Source organism: Alligator sinensis, unplaced genomic scaffold (genome assembly GCF_000455745.1).
Source record: "Alligator sinensis unplaced genomic scaffold, ASM45574v1 scaffold570_1, whole genome shotgun sequence".
In the NCBI taxonomy this organism is placed as follows: Eukaryota; Metazoa; Chordata; order Crocodylia; family Alligatoridae; genus Alligator; species Alligator sinensis.
The window spans coordinates 1,143,826-1,163,124 of record NW_005841997.1 but is presented as its reverse complement, the minus strand read 5'-3'; the positions used below and the strand labels follow the sequence as shown (position 1 = coordinate 1,163,124).

The 19,299-nt window shown below is 39.3% G+C and overlaps 1 protein-coding gene across 3 annotated transcripts in view; it reads right to left on the bottom strand.

The window, feature by feature from the left end:
• Nucleotides 1-3,115: 3,115 nt before the first annotated feature.
• Nucleotides 3,116-19,299, bottom strand: part of UBE2L3 (ubiquitin conjugating enzyme E2 L3) — a 26,209-nt gene continuing 10,025 nt past the window's right edge. For all 3 annotated transcript variants that reach the window (XM_025201515.1, XM_025201513.1, XM_025201514.1), the window contains 3 exons: nucleotides 15,898-15,993; nucleotides 10,070-10,256; nucleotides 3,116-6,093 (listed from right to left, as the gene is read on the bottom strand). In XM_025201515.1, coding sequence (XP_025057300.1) covers nucleotides 5,939-6,093; nucleotides 10,070-10,256; nucleotides 15,898-15,966 — 411 coding nt within the window. In that variant the 5' untranslated portion in view covers nucleotides 15,967-15,993 and the 3' untranslated portion in view covers nucleotides 3,116-5,938. The remainder of the gene's footprint in view (nucleotides 6,094-10,069; nucleotides 10,257-15,897; nucleotides 15,994-19,299) is intronic.

Genomic DNA, 19,299 nt, shown 5'->3' with positions numbered 1-19,299 from the left:
GAATGCCTGGACTCTCCAAAGCACCTTCTAGCAATATCACAGAGCAGATATCCCTGTCAGCTTTTCAAGCTGCTGCAGCCAGTTTGAAAGCAGTGGATTTCTTTTGTGCGACCAGTTCATTCTATACCCAGATCTGACCTGGAAACCAAATTTCTGCAGCTGTTGTGACAAATAGCACAGGCACCATGTCTATATTTCCTGAAAGCTTCAGTGAACAAACAGGGATTGTTTGCAATAAACAACAAGCCTGGAAAGCAAAAACCTGTGCATGACACTGCTGGCCTGGAGTAAAGGCCTGGTAACTTTGACAATTCCAGTTTGTAAAGTACTCACATATATACAGATTGCCCCATTCTCTCTTCTCATAGCATCTGATGAAGTAGGTTGTTGCCTGTGAAAGCTCATGCATCTCTGAACCAGATAGTTTCTGATTTTAGACTGACAGGGCTAAGCACCTCTCTCCATGCTCCTTTCATTCTTTTATTGACACTGCCTGACCCTTTCCAGTGCCTACATGATTAGAGAAAAGAAAAGCTTTTTTTCAGACTATTTCTTCCATCAGAGTAATTAGATTATTTTATTAGATTATTGATACCCTCACTTGTACCAAATATAGGTAGCGTTACTGTTGCTTCTATTTAAGTTGTCTCTTGGCATTAAGCCTTCAAAAGTAACTTCAGGGATAGCACTGGATAACTTTACACGAACAGCAACTGTTGACTCATCTGCTGTTTCACAGTACTTGTTCTCTGCAGCAGTCTCCATTGAGTTTTCATGAGCAATTTGCCAGGATGTCCACTTGCCAAACAGGAGGGGAGTCTGACGTTTAGAGAAGGGAGAAGTAAAAACCAAAATGAAAGAAAAATGTGTGACAGCTATACAAGCATTTGAATTTCAACAGCATGTACTACAGTCAAAGTTGCATAGGGATTTTAAAAAATGTAACAAATTACTGGTCTGTGGCCTGAACAATTCTCCTTTAGGTTTTAGATTTTCTATGGTTAGTTTCTGACAGAGTTAAATAGTTTAATTCAAACCTGTTTTACTCAATTGTTCTATGACTTATCAAAAAATGCACTATTTTCAAGTCTGACCATCTTTTCTTTCCTTTGTAATTACTCAAACATTCCAACAAGGCTTTGATATATCAGGAAATTTTAACCGTTTGGAAAATAATCTGTAGAAAAAACAAAGTTTACAAGTGTTTGCTCAGACTACGGCTGCACACATTTGGCTCTGAAAAGGCAAACTTTGGCTTCTGCTAACACACTGGAAACGTCTAATAACTATGGAAAAATACAGAATACTTACTTTTATATATTAAGCAATTCTCAGATTGTTTCATATTTTTTACCAACTCTCTGCCAAGTCCACAGGCGTAGAGTTTTCTGCCCCTGATTCTAATTAGTCTCCAATACAGCAAGGATGTCCACAATGGTTGACACAAATTAACAGAAGGAACTGATTTGTAGCATATGATTTCTCAAACTTAACTTTATGGTAAAAGACTAGGCTTTCCTTTGGGCAGTAAAGTTTACAGGGTGTTCATTGCAATAAAGCTGCATAAAAGAATAGGATTGGAGCACTGCAGCTGTCAATAAGTGCAGGCCAGGTGGTAAAGCACTGTTAGAAGTTTGAGCACCACCTAGGGGTGGTGATATTTTTCACATGCAGTAATACCCCTGAAGGCAATGCAGATTATCTAAGACTCTCCAATTTTATATAACATGAGCTTGTTTCGCTAAATATCGCTTTTGTTCTGTTTAAATGAGCACTTATTGTTCAAAGCTGTGAAGTTGCTTGATCACAATTATCAGGACTTCCATTACTTTTTCATGTATTGTAGTTTTATCTGTGTTCATTTGCTGCTTCCTTCACACTATGACTGAGCACTGTGAAATCTGCGTGACTGTGGCCTTACAGTAATTCAGTTTTAAACTGTGAACATTAGTGTCCATATCTTTTTAATAAACAGGACAAAGCCCAGGCTTTTAAAACCAGATGAGAGTTTAAAGCAGAGGTTGGTAAAATACTGCCCATGGGCTGGATCCAACCTGCAGGTAGGCAGCACAGGTGGCAGCACTGTCCAAGCCCTGGGCAAGCCGTACTCAAGCCTCCACCTCTGCAGGAGCTCTGGCTCTAGCCTCTGCTGGTGCCACAGGGGATGCTGGGCAGAAGCAGCCTGCCTGCCTAGCACCAAAGGCCAGAGCTAGAGCTGCCACCCACTACCAGATGCAGGGGCTCAAGCATGGCTTGCCCAGGACCTGCCCCATGGTGCCATTTGGGTGTGTGGGACTGCTTCTGTCCAGCATCCCTCATGGTGGCTGGAAGAAGCAGTCTGGCCCCTCAGACCTTGGGTGAGCCGCACTCAATCCCTGGCCTCTGCTGGCAGGTGGTGCCCAGGGCCTGCAGGGCCAAACTGCAACTCCCAGGGGATGCTAGACAGAAGCAGCCCTGCCCACCTGGCACCATGTGCTGTGCTCCAGTTCTGGTGACTCTATCCATTGGGTGGATGGGCAGGGCTGCTTTTTCCCCAGGAACTGTCAGGGCCTGAGCATGACTTGTCCATTCCCTGCCCACAGGGGATGGAGTCTGGCTGTGGTCCTTCACGCTGGCACAGCCTGTGCCGCCATCAGTGGAAGCCATAGGGTCAGGGGTTGGGTGTGCACGTGTGCCAGGAGCCCTGATGGTGGGGCAGGACAATGTGGAGACCCATAGCCAGGCTCCATTCCCCACCCCTCTAGCTGCAAATGTGGTTGGCAGGTGCTAGCTCTGGGTGCTGGAGGAGGGGGAGGGGGCAGGTTGACTGGGGAGGGTGCGCATGTATGTGCATGTGCAGCTCTCAGCAGCTCACCAAAGCTCCCTAAGTGGCCCTCCAGCCCAAGTAATTGCCCACCCCTGGTTTGGAAACATAAGTAAAGAACTACTTTAAGATAATTTAAGTACAGGAACTACCTTAGCTGAACTACATTTATGTACTAAGGAAATAAAGTGAACACTTAAGAGCAATATAAATTGATAGTAAAGACACATGCAAAACCACCAACTATGAACTTCACCTTTAGAAAGTTTCTTTACAAACTCAGTCTCTGAAAATAAACCATGCCACAAAGCCTTTGAGAGCATTTTTATTAAGGGTAGCAGAATGGAATTGCAGAAAGCCTGTACCAATACTCTTGGGCATATAGCTTCACTAGCATGTTGTAATTTTGGGTCTTAAACTGCATGTTTAGAATGCAACTTGGCTTTGGGAACCAGACAGAACAACAGTTTGAATTCCTGAGTTAACACAGGAAAGTCTTAGTACTTTTCATTTTTCTATTCATACTTCCCATACAGTACATTGGTATTTGGTCTGCATCTTTTCCGAAGAGGGTCATCTATAAGTAAAAGCTACCATTAGTGTCACACATCTTATGGTTTAGACACTGGACTATGAAGATAGCAAGAAGAGAATTGAGGTTGATATTTTTCTTCCACTTGACCCCTAGACATTAGATTAAAATGAATGGCATGACATTGCTATAGGCTGATGTAACTTTGAACTGCAGCTCCTGGAATTCCCCAAACTCCTCAGTTCCCTTTCAGTGATATCTAAGTGGCACTGATTCACATAAATGCAGCATTTAACCTGAGAGGTTTACAATCAGAAGGTATATTCACTACCATGTACAAACAAAAGGTGACAAACAAGTGCTATAGTTTTTATAAATATAAAAGGAAAAGTTAGGGAATGGCAATTTTCCATGCCAACAGATGTGATCAATAGGAGAAACAGAACAGTGGCTCATTTAGGTATCTGATGCAGAAGTTACACACACTTCAGTTTGACAGATAATTTGGCAATTTTTTTATTATGAATGTGAGTGAGCGTGAATGAAACAAAATCAGTAGCAACTATCTGCAAATGAAGACACAAAGATGTGAAAAATTTGGTAATAGTGCTCTCACCAAGCCTGAAAACACTCAGGAAATGCAAGTTTCTGTAAATAAGGTGAACGTGGTTTAACTTTATTTACCTGCCAAAGAATCTGTCTAAGAACACTTAAACGTAGCTCCCTAACTTATAAAAAAAAGTTTATCAGAGGCCCTGGGCTGTCATTCTTTATGCTAAACCTTAAAGCAGAGCAAAATAGGGTGGGTAGAAGAAAAGGAAATATACAAGAAACAAAACTGCTCCCTTAACACACACGCGCCCTGAAACGTTGCAAAGGCAGAGGCTATACTACTGCTGATTGTAGGAGTACCAACTATCCAGGTGTGAAAGGATTTACTAATGCAACTTCCTGCACATCAAAACGGTATGTACTCCTAAGTGCCTAAGGATTTCTGCAGATAAATCTGCTTGTTCAACAACAGAACAATTCTCATGGTTGGGAAGAGAAGGCAGTTTGATTGTATGGCAGTTTGACTGTACAGCTACGATCACATTTTAGATCTAGGGGGAAAAGGCAGTTAAAAGAAAAACAATTGGAAATAGTATTAAGAACAGTCCTGAACAGCAAGAGCTGCCTTTTGCACTGGGAAAGGTTCCATGCCTTCAAAAGAAAAGTCTATTTTTGTCCAAATAAATTAGGATGATCGGATGATATTTTAAATACTCATTAAATCATCTAACTCAAGTGTGGTATATTATTTCTTACAGATATTCATGGACAGTACTAGTGAAATGTATTCTGCTTATTACAGTTTATTGCTTAATGCTATTCTCATACCATTTTTAATAAAAAGAATCATACAGTAATTGGGGGAGGGGATGTCATTCTATAAAATACAAATGGTTCAGAGATGTATCCTGTGGCATCTCTAAGCCAATGATGGTGGATGTCAAGGAGGGTATGACAGAGGACAGATCACTCCAGATATACCCTGTCCATATCCTCTCCCTCTAAAGCATCCACTCCTGCTACAGGAGACAGGATACAGGGCTAGATGGACCATTGGTCTGACCCAATATGGCACTTATGTTCTTAATACATTTTGATGGAAAAATGTACTCAAATGACTAGCAATGGTGTCAGATTTAACTTTTAATTTCAAAATTAACAATTCCAAAAAGTATTTATTTTTAACTCAAAAACAGTTTATTTGGTACCTCTTGGTCCCCAAGTTCTGAAACTCTTCTAAACTGGTTGCAATGTTGTTCTGTGCCATTGTTTTTTTCCTAGCTAGTCTGCATAGATATTAAGAAGAAAAGTGAAAGAACTTCATAATCACATTCCACTATTCGTTTGCTACAGGTACTTTCTTTGTCAAAGTTTTCCAAAAGCAGGACATAAGCCATATTTTAATTCAATCACGCACACAAAAACTTGGGTTTCCCCGTTTAATAGACATTATTGTGGTAACATCAGCCAGATTTACATAATACCTGGGCTATAGTTTTGATTGTTTTCTGGGGGCTGGTTTGTGTTGTGTTTATTATGTTACAAACTGAAGTTAAGGGGAACTTGCAACCAAGTTCCACAAAGCACAGTGCAACATTTAAACAGAAAAGTAAACAGAACTGCCAAACATTCAACCATTTTCTGCCAGGACAGGGATATTTTTTCTAAGACATCAGTGTTGGGAAAGAAAACCAAATGAAGAAGTAAACGAACTCAAGATAATGGGAACTGCAAGGAAAAGTAAGAGACGACAGCCACAACCTTAAGGGCAGGATATAAGTCTAAGATATTTTTGATAAATTCTGACAAGAAAAAGAAACAGCATACTTTAAAGTATATTGAAGCAGTGATTTTTAAACAAAGAAAGCAGAACTAGAACATCTTAAATTTTTAATCCTTTTGATTAAGAAAACTGTAGAAAGTTAGTAACAGCCACAAGTTAACACCGAAAGGTGGCACTTGTCAATTTTCCATAGAGTCCTGCTTTACGGGGTCTGAAATGCACTGCTCTGGATCTTCTATCATACGTTGCTGACATCAACTGTCAGATTTTAGTCCACTGGTCGCTTCTCACCATATTTCTTTGTAAACTCTTCAGCATTCTTACAGAATTTTTTACGGTCCTTAGAGTATTCTTCAGCTAGGTCAGCCCGAAGAGGATGCTCGGGCTGTGGGTCATTCACCAGTGCTATGAGGGACTGGATTACTGTCAAAAGAAGTACAATGGTGTCAATGACTTGGACATTTAAGTTTTAAAAAGGCAAAGTGAGACAGCAACACACTAAAAGTAAGAGTTTAAATTGTGTTTAAGAATGTAAATCTGTGCTCTTTCTTAAGACACAGTGATAACCATCTTTGGCACTGCACACAGCTCAAAGTTTTAGTCTGGTAGTGAACTAACGATTCATCCCAGGAAAGAAAAACTGAAGATTCACATTAGGAAATGAATAGTCAAGTTTAATGCACATCAAACAGCGCTACCAGTTTTCTGCCTCTGTAACTGGTATACCATTGAAGAGAGATCCTGTACCCACTGATAGAAAAAACTAAATTATTACAAACATGCTGGTCTGAAATGAATTGAGTATCCTGGATACCTTCTTGCATCCTTTATAAATTGCCAACACTCCCCATTATTCTGGTATTCAGCATCAAATACCTCTGCTAAAGAAGATATATTGAGCAAACAGCTTCAGAGTGGTTCTCATCCCAATATTTGTGACTAAGCTTAGGTCTTTTACAGAAGATTAAAAAAAAAATCCTAGTCAGGGTCTTTCACTGGAAATGTTAATCTTAAATCACATTAAAATGAAACTGTATTTGACATTCAAGAAATAGACCTGGCTTAGAACAATGAAATCTAATGTTATGTTTTTCTTTACATCTCTCTAGTCATTAGAAGCTGGGTTAGTGACCAAGGCAAAATTCTTTTCCTGTACTACATTAAGTACATTATTAAAAGATACACACACAGCCAGAAAAAAGGGTATCTGTGATAATCAACAGAAAGAAAAGTAGATCATGCTTTCAAATTCCCTATTTAAGCCAAATTTGTGTACCTCAAATAATGAACAGCATAGCTCTCACACCTTTAAGGGAACTATTCCAAAACTTTCTTAAGCTCACATTCCATGCCCCCCTCAAAGCCAGCTGCCATACACAAAATGGAGGGGCTCACTACAATATTTATAAAAATGATTTAAAGAAAGTTTCCTTCCCTCCATACAGCAGTTGGCTGATAAACAAAGAAAACCTGTGGAAAAAGTGGGAGTAAGGAGACCCTGATAGTGCCAATGCTAATCTAATCCTGCTACTGCTCTGTAGAAAATGGACAGAAATCAATTTTGCAGAAGCAGAATTTCAAAGTCCGGGATGCTAAAATACTTTAGGTAAGAGCCCAGTGCTGTAGACAACTGCATTTTGGTTACAGGATGTTTTGATACGTGACATAACTATCCTGAATTCTAGTTTATGAAAAAAATATCAGATATCACAATCAAAAATAAAAGTGAAAAGGGGACCAACAGATGTGTGTGATATGATTTTAAGTGATTGGTTATGCTACATTTCCTATAATTATCTTTTCAAAAGTGCAAAACATTAATATTTAAACAGCTGATATTTTAATTCAGAATTAGGTAAGGACAAAAGTGTGTAGGAGCTTTCATAAATAGGACTAAGATAAAGAAGCAAGTGGTTTGACCTTTGGTTTCAGACAGTCCGAGTGTCAGATACTTGCAAGAGAATACATGAAGTAGGACCACCAACAGCAGACTAAGATCACTCTATTTTTTTAAAACAATCACTACCAAAAGGGAATGTAAATACAAGAGTGAATTAAGTGCAAGTTTCTAGGATTAGGGGCCAAGACTTCTTGTTTGTTTGTGTGTAAAGTGTCAAACAAAATGAGTATGATAAACTGTCTTACAAAAATGATTTTGCTAAGTTCTGTGCTATTATTTAAACTACTGAAATCAGTTTCAGACATTCAAATGACTGAAATAGGTCATCTCCCATGGTAAATCTGATGCTGAAGTCTCAACTGCACTGCAGGAACAACTGTTACATCACAGCTGTCGCTGCTATGATAACAATACAGCTTGCTTTTGTAGTAAAGACAAGTCCTGCATTTTAACCACATCTCCCAAATATGCTACAGATTCCTAACATGGCTGGAGCATGGTTCAAAGAACTTGATTAAACCAGGCACAGAGCTGTCACCACTACAAAGATGATCTTGTAAGGCTGTGGGAAGATAAGGTGCTTGTAACTAAGTTTTCAGGTGTTAAAATTGGCTCCAAATCAGGCTACAAAATAATACTCTCATGCAAGAATGTTGCCTTTCTACATTCTTTCATAGCCCAGCTTTAAACTTGCTCAGTATTTCCCCATGCTTCTTACTCCCTTTGGCTCTGAAACAGGCTCTCTGCAGACGAGAGCTGGGGTCTGTTGACTCCAGAATCATCTATGTCATTTCACATTGGACCAGAGGATTGCTAGAACAATGTCAGGCAGGTGCTTCTTCTAGACAGAACAGCATACCGCATCCACGTTATTCCCCATGCTCATCAAAAGGGAGTGAGGAACAAAAGCTCAAGACCAACACATGCCAAGAAGATAACCTGTCAGTCTACTGTTAGGCTGGAGGCTGACCTCATTTTCTTACCTTAAACTAGAGTTGCTTAAACAAACTACCAAAGGAATGCAGTGTTGACATTGGCCAACTTCCCAATTGACTTGAGTCTAGCACTTCTGGGAGCTGTCGTCATGTTAATGCTTGCATACTCAGCCAACATCAACACTGCTCTGCAGGCCTCCTCGCACACAATAAAACGTGCAAAATGAATGACTGAAAAGAAGTATTAGTAAGATAATTTGGTGTGTGAGTTTGGCACTAAAAAAAGAAAGATTCTCACCACAATGCTAATGCAGACAAAATACATGGCCACAAAGCACATTTTTAAGAACAGAATGCTGTTGTAGCTATGTACCCTTTTAATAAATAGCTGAACAAAAAATGTACAGCACAGCTTCTGAGACTTGGGTATTAAAAAACCTTCAATTTTTTTTAAATTGGTGGAGTTGGATCATAAAATGATCCAATAATTATATACCTCTTGAACAGGTGAAGACATTTCCCTAAATCGCTCTCTGGGCTAAGTTCAAACACACTTTCTGTAGGTTAGGAACACAGAAGTGGAAAGGGGAAGTTGAAATCCATATGCAATCTTAATAATAGTATGTGTTACCGCCAGGACACAGTTCACAGACAAAAATGAAAGTAGAGGGCTGGAAAAAAGTAAATTTATGGTCATAGACACATATGCAAGCTCTGTCTCCTACAGAAAAAATGTCTTTAGTCACAAATACTTTTAGGGTAGAAAGACCTTTACAAATTTGAATTTTCAATATTAAAAGCATACCACACAAAAACCAAAGTGCCCTAACAATAATTACTCTACAACAGCCATCTAGCAACATGAAGTAACAGTCAACATTATCAAACAGAGATATATTCTCAGCTTAATAATTCATGGAAACAAAGGCCTTCAACCCTAACTTGCTCCTCTAAGAACATTATCAAATACTACTTAAAATGTTTCGAGTTTTATCTAAGAGACCTCCACATGGGAAGCCCAATAGTACTCCATTTATCCATCTTTTAAGGATTAAGAACCAAGTAATCTTTGCTAGAATGAGAAGTAGTAAGTTCTCTGATGTCTAGGCATTTCAAATCCGATGTTCTGATCACTAAATCAAGCCTCCAGGATGAAAGCATTACACTACACATAGCCTTAAGGCCTGCTGTTATCTGTGTAGACCTTTTCTTTTAAAGATTATACTGAAAACCTCAAAACTGTACCAGTGTAGTAAAATAAATGTAATTTCTGTCTACCAAGGACACTGGCCTAAGTTAATGAGGTCAACGGAATTGTTTTGATATTCTGAAGTGACAGACTTCCACATGAAAAGATGCTGAAAGCAATGACCATTAACTTATGTCCTGATGTATATATAACTGAAGATCCAGAAGAACTCTTTCACAAGAGTGTGAGAGAGTAGTCCATTGAGCAAAAGCAAACCTACACAGGAACAGTAGCACGTATATGATAAAGTCAATCTTTTCTTGATCTATAATATGAACACAGTTTCTTAAGTTCCTCGTACACACTGAGACTTACCTTGGTCAGTTTTGGTTGCTGGCTTCCAGTTTTCAGCACTAATTACTGGCAGACAAACCTGCCCCTTTTCATCAATGTTCGGGTGATAGATCTTTGTTTTAAATGTAATCTTAGGAGGTTTGAATGGATACTCTGCTGGAAAGTTGATTTCAATTCTGAAGGCTCCCTTATCATATGGAGGATTGTCCTGCAATGAGAATGTGGAATGTAAGGATCAGACACATCAGAAGAGATACAGTTTAAGAGACCATGTGCTACAGACTTCCATCTTTCAAATGGTCCCTACTTAAGACACACTTACTTTTGGTTTAATCTAGTTCATTTATGTGCTAGATGTCATTAAAATCACAATATTCTTTTGCAGAGGGTGCATCAGAGTTCTGACACTATTTGAGTGGTGGAGGAGGCCTTCTACTCCATGGTACTCCAGATTTTTCAAATCCTACCTTGTAAAATATGTTTACACCTTATTTCAAAACAAAGTTTTTAAAGTCTTTTCTGAGCTACCAATTTTCTTCCTTGTCCTCTGTTTCTCCCTCTAATCCTATTTATTTCATGTGTCTCAGTATGGTGGAACAAAGGGAAAAGCAATTTGACTTGTCAGATTTCCCTATATGTTCTGAGAGAGCCTTTTTGCTTTAGCTGACTGCATAAAAATTTGCTGAGCGCTCACTTGTACTAAAGATAGATATTCACTGCATCTGCTGATGAGAACACTCTAAATTTGTATGTAGTTTTGGGTACCTCTTATCAGATCATTTTTGAAGGAGTATGGCAAGAGGGCTATGAAGTAGGCAGGATGATTCTTCATTGCCCTGTTCAGTTTCAGCATGGTCAGACTCTGATAACAAGTGCTGCTAAAGACCCCGTACCCCTAGTTTAAAATGTTTTTCATTTATTTTATAAGAAATCCTGAATAAAATCAGCTATTTCATACTTTCAACATTTAGCAAAATTTAACTTTTGGACTGCAAGCAATAATTATGGCATGATGACTGCTCAGCAGGTTGAGGACGGGGAGAAACAATTGCTAAAAGCAAATTTCCAAGTATAATTTAACTCCCTTGCCTAACAGCCAGTCAGCCCATTTCTTTCAACTAAACCCATTTTATGAGCTAAAAACAAGTTCTCTAATATTAGTAACTTTAGGAAGAGAACAACATTCTGCAGGTAGATGAAGATAGCATTAAGCATAATCAGGAAAGATTCCATACTGCACCTCTAAGAGACAGCACGGTAGTTACAATCCAGGAGAGGGATTATGATGGTACCAGATCTTACAGTGACCTGGCATAATTTAGCTAGCTGTGGAAACCTGTGTTTCAGCAACCTCCACAAACTGCCCTACAGGCCTGTAGAGTAGTTGGAATCTCTGCCCTGCCTCTTGTGTCCCCGTCTTGGCTCTGGTAAAATCTGCAAGCAGGGCTTCCAAGGTAGTGCCACAGCTGTTTCATAGTATTCATGTGCAGGATATTGGCCCTTGGCCAGATTCAGGGTTTTAGAACCACTCTATCTGCTTTATGGAACACGAAGGAACCAGAAGGTGGGATAAGGTTTTTACTTATGAAGCTCAACTAAAGGTTGCACGTTAAGGGCTGCTCATGATTTGAAAAGGATCTATGTAAACACCCCTTAGTTTCAGTCATTCCTGTTACTTACAGCATATGTAATTCTAAAGAATAAGGCAGATTCAATGTATTGCATACCAATAAATTACTTTTACAAGGGCACATGGAACATAGGATAGTTGCTCTTACATGGCAGTCAGTGAAAATACATACATACAGCATTGTAGGTTCAGTGACATCCATACATTTCTTTAGGTACAGTATATGAAATCATCTTATTCCAGTAAGTTATAACCAGACAGCAATTAAGAAAAAAAAAAGATGACAAATCTATGTACAGGCAGATACTTCAAAGATAAGAAGCTGTCTCTGACTTGCTTCTCAGCTCAGTGATGGTTTATTCTTGTAACAACATTCTTTTAATGGACAAAACACCCTTTATACGCAGAAGGCTGAGCCACTTTTGGAACCACATCCTCCACAAAAACCTTCTACAAGCATCACACAATCTCACTTAGTAAGCTGCCTACTCCACATGCCCGCCTAACATACAATTGTACATCAACCATCATAGTTTTAAAATCTTTGGGGGAGGGGTTGGCCAATAAAGATTAATTGCAAAAACTGACAATCACTAGTTAACTAAGCCTAGTCAATACTCTAGTAATTTCCTGTTTAGAAATATCCTGAAACAAAAGACTTATTGTATACAAATACCCCCAATATTTCAAAAACAATAACCCCTTCCATCTGTAGCCAGCTTATGTCCACCAACTTGTATCTTTAAAAAAAACAAAAAACAAAAAAACCCCCAAAACTAAAACCAGCATGATAACTGTATTTTAGACAATTCTATATCAGTTAAGGAAAGGAAAATGTTATCAATTATGTTCACCTTCAAATTAATGACCCAATTTTTTTTTACATGCGTAAAAAACCCCCTTTAGATCTTTAATAGCTAGATGTAGGCAGATTTAGAGACAAGGGCAGATTTAGGGACAAAACACTTATTTTAAAATCACTTCCTCTTAACCAAGCCAACATATAATTTCTAGGGTGTGCTTTTTCTGCAAAAGCCATTGAAAATCATGTATCACTCAGTGCAGTGATGGTTTTGGTGCTTATGATGGGACCTTGCACGAGGAATGAACATAAAACTTAAGAATTAAGGAGCAAACACCATGCTTAACACAGATAACAAAATATAGTGTTAAGGCAATACAGGTAATATTTAAGAGCATAAACAGTTTGGGTTTTTCCTGTTTTGTCAGGAAGTTGATCACCAAAAATATTTTCTTTAAAAAGAAAAGCATTTTATTGACATTTTCACTGGTTTGGAATATTACAGTAAACTGCTATAAACAAGAACCATGAATTCCAGTGGTTTATAAAATATGTCGCCAAGTAAAAATCTCTTTCCTTAAATTCCAGTGTAACAGGCTACTCACTTCATTCATGAGAGAAGTCTTAAGTCTAAAAGTTTGCTTCGATGAGTAAGGGGTGGAGAGAGAGTTAACTGTAAATCTTTTGTTCCACAGTACTTAAAATCCAAAGGATCAGCAAGTATTCTGATGTAGCATGAATGATCTCAGTTAAAGAGTGGCCTTCAATTAGCAACACAGAAGCACTAGAGCTGAGGTTCAAAGTCTCCAATATAAAAATGCAGATTATATTGCTCTCTAGTTTTCTGTAGCGGCCAGCAAAGAGAGCATTGCCATCCTTTGTTGCCTCAGACTCAGATGCAACTTGTTGTTCATGAAGGAATTCAATACAAGACATGGCAAATGAAAACACCCAATATAAAGGTGAAAATCCAAATTACTTTAACCAGATAAGCTTATAAACTCAACTCCTCCCTTACCCTTCCTAACAAGTCCCCCTCTATTTGACCAATACAGTAGTAGCTTACTTTAGAGCTGCCTATTAAAATTTCTCTAAGAAAAGAAAAGAAAGTTAGGACCCAAAATTCTTAAACTGAGTGTTAAAGTTTGGCACCTAAATCCTTATACCCGTATGTAAAAATGTGGTTTAACTTTCAGAAGTACTGAGGTTTTCCAAAAGTCTGTAGAGCTTAATTTTAAAGAACCCAATTCTAAAAAATCCTGCCCTTCATTTTTTAATTGTTTAATTTTAAATAATTCCTCTAAACAGACCAACAGTGAGAAGAGATTTTAAAAAGGCCTATCAAACAGCAGTTGTGTTTCCCACATACACTCCACATATTTCTATTCATTTCCTCGTTACTGGGCACATCTACATGAGACGCTTAATGTGCAGAAGACTCATTTTACTCTGCATCAGTGCAGTGAGCAAAGCCCATGCTAATGCGCTCATGTACAGTACATTTAGTCTAATGCGCAGCAGCGTCCTAAAAGACCATTCATCTGTACTAATGTGCAGTGGGCACATCTACATGTTACCCTACAGTGACATAATGGTGCGCTATGTCACCATATGGTGCGCTACAGTGACAACGATCACATGGGTCTACACATGATCACCTGCTACCTTGTCATAGCAGTTTGCCCCCTATTTATAATGTGCCATTAGGGTGACATAACAGGGAAATCTAAGCATGCATTGCCTGTACTGCGTCATGCTTTAGTGCTTCCAAAAGGTATAATTTCCTCACCAGGGACTCAAATTACTATTATATTACTACAACTCACCCCATTCTTAAGACGTGTGAATTTGTGCCTATCTTAGAATAGCATCAGACCTAGACTAGCAAAGTCATTATTAAAAGCACAGTTTTAAAACAGTTCCTGTTAATATGGTTTATACAACTGTCTGGCTATAATGGTAGAAGCATACCAACTTAATACACTCATTACAGAGTAACAATGGCCAGAGAAAACAGGTCTAAATCAACATAGCATGCATTATTTTTAACTCTTTAATGGATTCAATAACATAACCAAGTTGTTAGTTAGGACACTACCTTAGAGCTCTTGTATCTTGCATAGTATAGCTGTTTTAAAAACACTTCCCTCTTTTTCTGTTACTGTGTGACCCAGGAACTAAAACTACTTACACGATGGCAATCTTTAAGGTGGGATAAAGTGGAAAAATAAGATGTTTTTATCTGTAGGTACAAGCCAAGTGAGTATTAAGCAATTTAACTGCTACAAATCACTTTGAATTTGTTTTACTGTCCATACAGCTTTAAAAGGAAAAAAACCCAACAACCCTCATTTAAAACATTTTATGCCTCTGAAAACAAGTAACGGGGTTGAGTAATATTTACAAAAGCACTCATGCCTCTCTGGAAAAAAAATGAAAGGGATGTCAGCTTTTTTTAAAGTATTACCCTTTAACTCCCTCTGGCCCCAACTGCAGAATCTATACATCCAAATTGTCTTCAAAATTTAATTAGAGAAATGTACCTGTAAGTAGGAATACCAAAACAAAGGATCCATAACATATTTTTTAGTAGTAGGATAGCATATTAGCTATACACTTTCATTTGTGTTTAGAGAAAATTCTTGTTTAAAAACCCACTGTAACACTGAGACAACAAAACACCAGTATTTGGTTACTGTAATGTTTAGATAAATGATTTAATAACTAAATTTTAAAAAAGCACGGTAATTTATTCAAGATGCAAAGCCTCAATACATTAGAAAAAATGCTGAACATAATAATGTATTAAGGCTGCAATCCTGTCTGTGTAGTCAGTAGAAAGGCCAGACTGAAAAAGTTGCTAGAGAAAACCTTGAAAAATTACATGGCAGCCCTCACAGCAGTACTGAAATCACCTCTCATGTATCTTTTGATTTACTTTCACATCATAGATCTGAGGAGGGAGAGTAGTATTATATTTAAAAAGAGTATGGCAAAAATAAAATACAAGAAAGACTAAACAATGTGCTCAAGAGTACCGAGAAAGTTTGTGATACAGCTATTACTAAATCCAGAATCCCCGCATTCTACTGCAGGAAGTGAGGGACCAGACCAGGCTTCCTTTTTAGAGGCTTTTAAAATTTCCATATAAAATCTATGTTATATTTATAGAGCAAACAACTGGCAGCTGTTGTCTGCGCAGCCATGGTTTGGGTCTTCTTTTCTTCCACTGCAAGAGATATAACCACAGTGTGAAATTTCTAATTCATCAAAGCAATCACAGCCTGTTTGTCAAGCTGCAACTATTACATAATGGCCACCTAAAGCACAGATTTGTAAGAGGTCTTTTCCAATGCAAGTCATCCCCAGATGCACAAGGTCCAGCAGGATATCATATATAAAGCATTTTATACTCACAGGAACAATAAGCCCTTGCCAAGTCAATAAATTAGCTTCATCAACCTGGATATTACGGAAGTTTTTCATCCCACATTTGCGGATTTCTTCAAGCTCCTGAAAAGCAACAAAGCATAAGTGTACATTAATAACTGTAACCAATGGCATATTTATTTTTCAAGAAACTTGGAGGTCAAAGCGAGTTCCTTTAATACTAAATGAGTTTGTGGTTTCAGAAGTGGCAACCCACATAATAAAACCAAATGGGACTTCTCCACCTATAAAGAATCGGTTATCTAAGCCAAGCAAGCAAATTCTTTACTTATGGAAATAAATGACATTCCATGAGGATACAAAAGAAGATACAAGAAAAGTCGGCTAAATAGCTACTTTATGTTATTATTTTATTTAGACTGATCTGCATTTCTGATATCAAGAAAGCTCATTCTCCTACAATGATTCTGGAACAGGGAATCCTTTGTCAATTTATGGAAGTAAAGCAAGTCTTGGGATTTGTTAACACTGGCAAGATGCACACTGGTTAACTAAAGGTATTTGGTTTTAAACCTATTTAAACTGGTAAAACCACAATGATTTCAGTCAAAGATGGGCAGATTTCAGTGCAACTTAAATCAGTTAAGCTAAATTAAATTCCCATCCAAATTTGCACTAGTTGAACTAAATCAGTTTAAAATCCAACATCTGCTAAATCAGGAAAAAAATCGTATAAGCAAGGCTTTATTTTTCATCTCCAGCCTTAATTTAGATTTAGTAAAAACACAACTACACAGATTTTAACAATATTATAATTATTGAAGATGTGTTAACTAAAAAACCAATATTTTCTACTCGAAAAGCAATCTGAATAAATTAGGGTTTTGTTTATTTTTCAGTGAAAAAGCAGCCAATGGCATATTTACATGCTATTTAAGGACAGCTCCATAGTATGTTATTTTAGACCTAGGAAAAAATACAAAAATGCCTATTTTCTTATTAATAAATTATTTTACCCTTAAGAACATTAACAGATTCCTTTTTTTGAACAACTAGAACAAAAGTGATCTTCTAAACATTGACTCAGAAGGTAATCCCCATGAAACCAAAGGCTACTCTCATTCTCTCAAAGCTGATGCATGAAAAAGGCTGCATCTATTCTAAGGGCTTCTTAACAACACAGGAATACAGGCATATTACTGTGACAAACTTGCTAGTGGTGACAACTATACTGACCAATCTAGACTTTGTACCATTACAGTAAGATCACTGACCACAAGGAAAACAGTAAGAGCAGCTTCTATAGTAGGGTCTTCTGCCATCCCAGTTATGCTAGTTAGGGAATCACACCTCCTCCCACCTTGACTGATATGCGTAAGAAAAATCATATGTAACATGCACACTAGAACCGTTAAGACGACCAAAAGGAACAAGAGGCACAGCTAAGGAGCGTGCCTGGAACATGGGGTTCAGTTGTGTTGTCCTTGACTCAGGGTTTACACTTGATATTATCTCCAGAAATGACTGGAGAACTGGTGCAGTGATTCTTGATGTTCTACTGCCACTAGTTATATCCCAATTTGATCATTACAGAAACAGTTTAATTTGGTCCTATTGACCAGATTCAGACCACAGGGCTTCTCAGAGGCTGGACAACCCACCTCTAGCATCAGACACAATACAGCTCCAGAACCCAGGGGGTGAATTCCACTCCTCCTCACCCCGACCCTTTTCTCCTGCTTCTGATACTTGTAACCAATGGCAACCAAAGACCCCAAATTCAGAACAGGCAAGAGGACAAGTGGCAGCAGTGTTTACACTCTTGGTTTTCTAAGCTGCACTGATAAGCCCCGCAGGCTAGAGTTTAATCACTCATGGGCTACGTGCAGCCCTCCTTTAGAGCATGGAGCCATACAGAAGTCCTGAGTCACATTTATAGAGATACGCTATAGACCAAGATACTCGGTAGAAGATAACCCTTATTAGCTTATGTTCAGTGAAACTAGGAGTCTAGTACAAAGTCTGACACTTGGTTTGGTATATTTGTATGCTGAATGTAGCTTTTGCTTTTGAGTACAGAAAACTGATGTTTTTCTGAGGGGCTCAGGACGGTATGTAATTAATTCAGCTTAGTGCTTTCAGCTGTCACACCACTGGGTATACAGAACACAAAGCTACCCTTTTTCATAACCACAAATTTAACAATAAATCTTATTCTGAACCAAAATTAACTTTTGGGCATCATAAGCAGGAAAAATTACAGAGAGAGATTACCCAGCACACATTTAACCAAATTCTAACTAAGGGTGACCAGGACCTTTCTCCCAAAAAAACATGAATGGGGAAATACTTTATTTTAGACGCTGTCTGGTTGTGGCATGTAATTATATAAAATTCATGTTACAGCATCCCCCACTTCCAACTGAATGTAGCGTTGTACACAAACAGAGAAATACATGATCCATATTAAGGGTGGGCAAAATATGGCCCACAGGCTGGATCCAGCCCACAGCTGCCCCCATGGCACTCCGCATAGGGTCAAGCCCTGCCCGCGGCAGCCCGAACCATGCTCTTGGCCACATCTGCTCTGCGCCCACTGACTGCACCGCCACAGCCCTGGCTCCAGCCCCAACCAGCTTCCTGGCAGGGCTGCTCCTGCTGCTGCTGTCCAGGTACTGCTCAGTTCCCCCTGCTTCCATTCTGGGCAGCAGGTAGCATGAGGAAGAGGCAGTAGCCACAGGGGCGCATGCTGGGCACTACACACCCAGCCGGGCAGGGGTAAGCTGCACCTGCATGGCTCCTACCGCAGCACATGGGGGTCCAGCTCCAGCTCCCAGGTGTTTTCCATCTACTTGGCCACCTGCAGGCATGTGTGCTGACTGGGGTCAGGGCAGCACCATTAGTGGGCATGGGGCCAATGCAAGTGGGAGTGTGGTAAAGGGTACCCTGGGCAGGAGGAGCACCATGGGCTGGGGAATAGGAGACCACACCTGCTACACACCTCCTGGGCGAACTCAGCTGCACACACCCCCTGGCCCCCTCCATCCCTCTCCCTATCCCCAGCTGGTTCCCAGGACCCAGTGCGCATGCAGCCCCTTACACACATGCACCTCCCACATGCCCAATATACAAGAGTAAGACTTTATTTTGAGCTATTATGCAATCACTAGGGACCTACTGAATTTGGGGTGGCTGCCCCCAAATGTTGTGGTTCAAGTGCAGTGCTGGGTATAATTTTTGTGGTGGAACATGGCGCACCACTCCCCTCTGCAATTGGCCATGGGGCTCCAACAGTCCTGCCCCTCCCTGGAGACTGACAGAGATCCACCAGACTTCCTGGGCCTCTTGGCCAGTCAGAAGCATGCCCGCTCCTTGCCCTGTTCCACTGCAAAAATCCCCCCCCCCTCCCCCCACGCTTCAGGATTCCAG